General features: G+C 41.0%; 1 protein-coding gene across 1 annotated transcript in view; it reads right to left on the reverse strand.

The window, feature by feature from the left end:
• UBE2G1 (ubiquitin conjugating enzyme E2 G1) overlaps positions 1 to 7,800 on the reverse strand; it is an 86,549-nt gene extending 78,749 nt beyond the window's left edge. The window contains exon 1 of the mRNA XM_006922213.3: positions 7,272 to 7,800. Within this exon, the coding sequence (XP_006922275.2) occupies positions 7,272 to 7,785 (514 nt within the window). The 5' untranslated portion in view covers positions 7,786 to 7,800. The remainder of the gene's footprint in view (positions 1 to 7,271) is intronic.
• Positions 7,801 to 8,140: the final 340 nt, after the last annotated feature.

Raw genomic sequence — 8,140 nt, forward strand, 5'->3', positions numbered from 1 at the left:
ACAGACATTTAAAAAGGGCTAGAGTGTCTATACTACTGTGGTAAGGTAGCTATATGCTAATTATCAACCAATATTTGTTTATAAAAGTCTACCTTCCCCACTAGGAGGGGAAACTAGGGATTGTTTCATGAATTTTCATATCCCTAGGGCCTGGCATATAGAAAGAATTGAATGGTTACTGAATGCAAGTATTCTAATTGTTTTACTTTCTACCTTAAAAGAATTAGTTCATATGTGCTGAAGTCCTTAGGGAAAAAATCTAGTATGTTAGTTCTAATTCATTCAGTAAATATTGTTTGCCTGCTATGTTTCAGTCACCCTTCTAGGAATCTGTGATGTGTAAGTTAATAGGCAAAACCAAAAATCTCTGTCCTCATGGAGAGAATGTCATCTAAATGTCATATTCTACCCTATCCAAAGCAGTGCTACTCGAAGTGTGGTCCATGAACTGGTACCAATCCACCAAATGGTTACTGCTCCATGATACAGCAAGCTAGAGTTAAGCATGTAGAAACTCATATAGCGATCTGATAGTCATTTTAAGTGATGAACCTAATATTATGAAGTATGGACCCAAACTTATTTTTATTTAATTTTTCTAATAATTCATTTTTATTGTTTCTCAAAGTATCATTACAGGATGAACTGGAATTTTTGTAAAAACTGGTCTTTCACCACAGATAATTTGAGAAGCAATGGTCAAACACTTTGATCATATCACTACCCCCTCCTCAAACAATTCTATAATTCAACATTTTTAAGGTCTTCCAAAAATACCAATCTTTCTAAATATTGTTTGCCCACTAGTTCAGTTTCTCATATACTCTAACCACACTAAATTACCTTCAGCACAAGCCTTCTAACTTGCTTGTTCTTTTCTCTCCGCCTTACTTTCCTACTTATATATGATCGAATTTTACATATCCTTTTAAAGTCAAGCACAAATGCCACCAACTCCTCAAAACCTCCATGAACCAGACAGGTAGAAACAAGCTTTCCCTGACTTTCTCTAATACTTTAATGCAGCCCTTATGGAATTTTCTGCAAACTACAAACTCCTGGAATATAAGAACAATAACTTATTCATTTGGCATCCCTATAGCACACAAAATGGGCATCAAATTTGCTGAATGAATGATGAAAGAGACAGCATTACATATGCATAAATGAGCTTTGCTCAAGAGATCAGAAATCCCTCTGAAATTATACCCAGAATTGTGTGTGTGCACTTTTCTCAGGAAAAGTCTAACTCTTGACTAGATTCTCTAAAGAGTCTAAGAACCACCAAAATGTTTTAAAATAAATAAATAAAAACACTGATAAAGGGCTCAGGTTTCATTAGCAGACAGACCTATTTCTGTCAACCAGCTCCAACAGGGTAATCTTGGGGAAATTACCAGATATACTATAAATCTCAATGTCTTTATCTCAAAAAGGTGTCAATATTTACTTCAAAGATTTGATGTGAGAACTGAGTGTGATCACATATAGAAAGTCCTAGGATCATTAAGAGTGACAGATACTCAATGATTTGTTTCCTTTCTGCCTTCCTCCCTCTTTTTAATAAGTTTATATATCCATGAAGTGAGCAGGCACAGGTCCTTTATAAATTTTTTTTTTTTTTTGAAAATTACAAATTCCTGTCATCCCTTGAAAGTTGTGTTCATATAGAAATCTTCAACAGTGTTGTCTCTCAAAAACACCTTGTTTTAAATCTGTCAATTTTAGATCTGTCATGCTAATTCTAATTACTGTTTTCCCTACGCTGAAAATGCAAACTTTTTTTAATAGTATATACGCTAATACTCTTAAGAGAACTAACACCTTGATTTGGCTATATCTTAAGTTGAACTGAGCCCATTAAAACAAAAGAATGCTTACTGTTTTATTTGCTTGAAGCAAGAGCACATCCACACTATAGTTTACAACAAATTAGTGTACCCACCTCAAAAAAAAAAAAAAATAGAAAACTTAGTTAAGTACCCAAGATCAAATAACCCAAGGATTGAAACTCATCTTAATAATGCAAACACTCTTCACCTGAGAAAATATCACAAGCAATAATAATATAGTGGTAATGAATGAATTTTCAGTTTCCACAATAGATATCACTTTATTAATAATCAAGGCTTCTAATTTTACAATTATATGCAGACTCTCATCAAATATCTGTATTAACTTATATAAACTATATGCTATAACTATCAACTATGGTACAACTTTATAGGAAATACAGTAGATTATAGTAATATCTATAAATTACATTGAGTTTACCTCAACATTTTAATATAGTCTGCAATATTTTAGAAAATGAGGTCATCATTTAAAAGACTAATGTAGAAAACATGTTTCATTCTGAAGTAGTTTATATAAAGTTAAACTACTATTATTAAATTCCATTATCAAAAATATTCATTAACAAAAATAAGAAAAAATCATCTATTCCTTGATGTTAAGAAAATTTATTCACTAAAAAAATTAAGACTGTTTTCTAGCTTTACTGAGATGTAACTGATGTATAACATGTACATTTAAGATGTACAACAATTCGATATATGTATATATTGCAAAATAAGACTACTTTAGATTCTGTAACACATCAGATGCATAAATTCCTTGATGCTCCCCCCACTACAGAGATTGCAAATCACCCCACACCCCTCCCTCAACCACGTTTTATTTATGCTTTTATTCTGACAGCGCATTCAGTATAATATGTAATAGCCTACATTCTTTCTATAATAGTGTAATAATTTCTGGATATAAAAATTCCCAAACTCTGTTAAACAATTAGTAGTTTGATGGAATGTAAATTTACTTTTATTTAGAATTTTCTTCCATTTCTAAATATGTGGGTTAACAACTGTTAATGTTAAGAATATTAATATTTAGCTCATCACCCAGAATCTTCTACCACTAGGTCGTCCCTGTCAATAATCAATTATGTCCCTGTCAATAATCAATTACTCTATTTCTGCTTAAGATTATTAATGAAACTGTGTGTCAGAATGTTAATATATTCTAGAAAGAGCAATAAGAAACATTAAAACTTTCTACCTCTTCTTAAAGGGTATTCTCTCTGAAACACAGCACATCACAAACACTAGAAACTGGGCTACCTGCCGGTGGTCCTCCTCCATGGGGAAAAGAGCTTAAGGCACCTATTGCACTGTAGCTAAGAACAACTGCTTCACAGCCACCTAAAGATCTGCTGTAAAAACTAGGTTTTGCTGGGCCCTATCAAGATAGGTAGACTACAAGGCAGAGGCCAGGAATCTGTATTTTTAACAAACTTCCAAGTGATTTTACTGCACATTACGTCTGAGATATACACATAACTAACTCATCACAACACCCTACTTATATGGGTAGCCATATAAGGAGACAAAGATTTGGAAATTTTCCAGATTACTTTAAAATCCATAATCAAAATTTCTACAGTAAAAAAAAGTTCAATTATTTCATTGTGGTTGCATAAAAAGATTCTTCTTCCTGGTTCTGGAATGACAGGTGCCTATGAGAAGGTACCTGTCATTACTGAAAAACTATGTTATCAGTGTTAACCTCAAGTGATCTTTAAGAAAATTTCCCTTTATGCCTTATAAATGATGTCATCAATAAAATGTTATTATGGTTAGAGTAGGGAATAAGTCCAATCAGTTCTAATTTTTTATCAGAGTTAACAGCCAAACAGCAAAAAGCTTAGCACTATCTTCTTCTAATAACATTAAATTCAATGACACTTTCCTTGATTCTGCAGAATGGTGGTCTTAAATTGACAATCGCTAAAATATCTTTTTATGATTATCTTAAGAATATAACGTAGATATTAATGTGTATTGTTTTGTACAATAACTTTTATTAAGATGAGAATGTTTTCCCAATCAGTTTGGTAGTGACTGGATAAATTAACTTTGAATATTTAAATTTATAAAATGCTATTTTATGGTTTTGTTAATTATTGTTCCCTGGGAAGTAATATAGCCAATTAAAAACAAATTCTCTCAAATAAGGAAGTCCAGAATGTGAATCCAGCAGCACCACTTACTAGCTGTGTGACCTTGGGCAAGTTACTTAACTTCTCTAAGCCTCTATTCTTTATTGGGAGGATTAAATAATATATGTGAAGCACTCAGCACAGCACCTGGTACCTGTTAGACCTCAATAAACGTTAGCTCATATAAACATATTTACAAAAAATCTCTGAAAAAACACAAAAAATTAACTATGATGGTTGCTTCCAAGAAAAGAACTTTGGGTCAGGGTAAAAGACAATACCTTCTTGTAGTTTTTGTATTTTTATCCAGTGCTTATAATAACTTTTCAAAAAATAAAAATGTTTAACATTATTCCTTGTGCTGTGGGATTTTTTAGTGTTTAGCATAATGCACTGCAAAAGCTGAATTGTCACTGCTGAATTCGCAAAGGAGTAAGTCATAGTCTAATAATATCCATAATGATATATATACAACCTATCTGATTTCATGAATCTGTTAAGTGTTCTTACTTGCTTCACAATAGCCTAATTGTCTTAACGAAAACACTTTAAACCAGTTATCTTTCAACCTGGGATAATTTTGTCCCTCATGGGACCTTTGGCAACCAAGACATTTTTGGCTGTCACAACTAAAAGGGTGTACTACTGGCATCTGGTGGGCAGAGGCCAAGAATGCTGCTAAACATTCTATAATGCACAGTATAGGCCTGCACAAAAATAATCCACCCAAAATGTCAGTAGTGCTGAGGTGAGAAACTGCAACCCAAGAAACCATTCTGTTCAACTCTGAAATTAACCAGGTTCTTCATTACAGTTATCAACAAAACAAAACACACACACAATAAATTGTCCCTTCAGGTAATGAAGTAAAATCCTTAAGGACAAGCAGACCAAGGGCTCAATAAATGTAACCATTTTTGGCCTCTGTTGTTGTAAATTTCTGAAATTCTAGCAACTACAATGGCTTACAGGTTCGTGTGTCTACTAAATTCAATACATCTTAAGATTTTTAAAGCATTTATTATAAAGCCTTCCAAATGTTCACTCTAAATGATTTCAAGAGATTACAGATTACCATTCTTTCCTGTTTTCAAATGATATTTGAAGAACCACAAAACGCAAACAATATACTGCTAAAATACAACAGGGCCTTTATTTTAGTATGTAGATATCAAGTCTTTCCAATAAACCTGATATTTTTACATTTCACTTAATGCATTGCCTTGGCCTACTATTCTGTACATGTTGAGTATGTTCATTAAAATCCCTCAAAAATTTAAGAAAATATTAAGAACAGTCTGTTCTTGATTAAGAAAGCAAGAAAAGCAGCTAAATCTCTTTATGAGGCTTGAAAAACCACAAACAAAATCTTCCTCCTCTCCAACCTTAAAGCATATTTTAATGTGCCTTATCAAAAAGTCAACCATTAAGAGCTTTGGGAAATGTTTTATCAATATTTGGGATTAATAATGTCAGAAAGAAAGAATGCAGAATTGTACCAAGTGGCTGTAAAATCTATTGCTGGTTCTCAAACGAGTAAGAAATATACTTCAAATATTGCTACTGCTAACACGGTTATTAGTCATACTTTACTTTCTTAGTAACTGCGGAACTTTAACATCTTTTAAAATGTGTATTTTTCCCATTACGTAAGAGTTGAGTACTGTTTTAATACTAATTTAGTGTTTTAATATTAAAATATAATATTAATCGTTCACCACATGAAAACTTATTCTGATTACAAAATTCTTAGGGAGACAAAAGAACATCTGAATTCCTCCAAAACAAAACAAATCAAAAAATTATACAGACATGTAAGGTGTGTTTGCAAATATAAGATGCAACAAGATTATACTTTCACTGCTTTTCCAATACATTTTTGGTGAACATAGGTATCACTAGAACTCCATTCACTTCAAGTCGTTCCCTCTGAGCATCTAGAACTTTTAATACGTGTCCAAACCTGCTTGCTCATGGTCTAATAATAAACCTAATTATACAATCTGTAGCAGCCCCTGACAACCTTTTCCTTAAGAAGCCATAAAGGCGATTTAACTAACACCTCAAACTATCAGTAAATCGAAATCAAAAACAGATTTGTTCATTCCAGCCTTTGGCTTCTACCGAGGGCTAAGGAATACTGGCTGTAGAGGAGAAGTGAAAATTCGCCCGAACTGAGAACATACACTGGGCGCTGGACATCAGGCGTAACTGCTGGTTCATTTCTCTTTAAATCTGGCAGCACGTGGGGCGGCATTGTGAAGCCACCAACCCGCCTCCCCCCTTACACTCCGCACACGTAGGACTCCAGCGCGCATGCTCCGCTCACACGGTCCTAGCAGAGTAGGAGCCAACCCCCTAAAAAGTCAACCTGGAAGCCGCAAACGGCCGGAGGCCGGGACAATGGGGGAGGGGGGACGTAGGCACCTCTCGGGAGGCAGACCCGGCCGCCGCCCCAAGCCAGAGGCCGCGGGCCGCAGCCTGGGGGTTCTGCAGGCCTGCGCAAGAGCTGGAATCGCTCCGAGCACAAAGCCCCGAGCTGGCCAGCGAGTGGTTCTCCCCTCTGCCCGCTCCTACCCTCCCCCAGCCGGGCGGCGCAGCCGGAGACCGTGCCAGGCAGAGGCAGGCGAGGCGGCGTCCCGCACCCCGCCAGGTTCTCAGACCCCCGCGCGCCAGCGACGAGGCCACGAAGGCAGGGGCTTTGTTGTCTGCCACAACTCCGCGGACCCGGAGCTACCCAGGCAGAAGTTTTGCGCGCCTCACCTATCCCGCTTAGGGCCAGTTTCTATGCCTACTCTCACCCCCCGCTACCCGCCCGCGCGTCTCAGACACCCGAGCCGGGGACTCGCAGCTGGTCAGGCCCAGGCGCTCCTTTCTGCCCCCAAGGGTCCTGTGGCCTCCGCCGCACCTGAGCCCGGGACCCGCCCCTCCTGGGAGGGTCGGTCCGGACTAGGGACCCACAGCCCCTCCCCCGCAACGTCCCACCCAGCAGTGGGGGAGGGGGCAGCCTCTCCTTTCCACAGAGAGCCAGGCCCAGTCTCAGCGTTGAGGCTGGGGCGCGTCCCCCGCCCCCAATACCCTCCGAAAGCCGGGGAAGTGCTGGGCCCGACCAGGACCGGCGCCTCGGGCTCCCCACCCTCCCAGGCCCGCACCCGACCTCGCCGTCGGCTGCCGCTCCCCCTCGGCCGTACGGCCGCTGGCCCGGGAGGAAGGAGGAGGTAAGCCGCGGTGGCTCACCGCGATCGCGGCCCGGCCCGGCCACCCGCTCGCTCACCTGCCAGCTGTCTTCGCAGTAGCAGTGCCGACTGCAGCTCCGTCATCCTCCCCGCCAAGGGCCCGGGCAGGCGCCGGGGCTTTCGAAGGGTCGAGGACAGGCTCTGGGGGCTTCTGGAGCTGGGTGTGCTGAGGAACCCGGGCCCCCACGACGGGAGCACCGAAGCCGAAGGAGGCCGGACTGAGGCGGCGGTAGCGGCGCCTCGCTGCCGGTGCGAGTCCGCTGGGTTCAGCTCTCTTCGCAGCGCCTCACATCCGGAAGGGGAGGGTACCCGGGCCGCCGCGGCGCGCACTGGGACTTCGCTCGGCCGCTTCCCTCCTTCAACCCGCCCGTCCGCCCCACCGGTGCCTTCCCCCGCCACAGCCTCACAGCGCGCAAGGCCGCTCCGCGCAGGCGCGCTGTGGCTGCCTACTAAGGGATCAACCCGCCCGCCAGCCCTACCCCTCTGCCTCCCTGCCCCGCCTCCGTCGGCGGAATCCCGCCCCCTACGCGCAGTTGCCCTGATCGCCGCCATCTTGGGAAGGTCGACGCCCCGCTGACTGCTTGGGCCTCAGGCGGTAGACGCCCCGCAGACGCCATAACAAAGAGGTCGCGGAGGGTCAAGACATTGCCTCCGTGATGAAGCAGGTGGCCCAGAAGCGAAGGGGCCAAAAGAAGTGGTAGATGCCTAGCTGTTGGCGAGCACCCAACAGCCATCTAACGCTCTACACATGGTGTGCGAATTAGTCATTGTTAAAGCCGAATTTAGTACTGGTGTGCCCCATTTTAAGCAAGCACCCAAAATAGACTTAACATGCTGATAATTCACGTTACAGAAAGAATACACAAAAAGATTCTTGAAATAAGCAAAATGTTCTGCATCTCATAGT

This window comes from Pteropus alecto, unplaced genomic scaffold, assembly GCF_000325575.1.
Source record: "Pteropus alecto unplaced genomic scaffold, ASM32557v1 scaffold398, whole genome shotgun sequence".
NCBI lineage: Eukaryota > Metazoa > Chordata > Mammalia > Chiroptera > Pteropodidae > Pteropus > Pteropus alecto.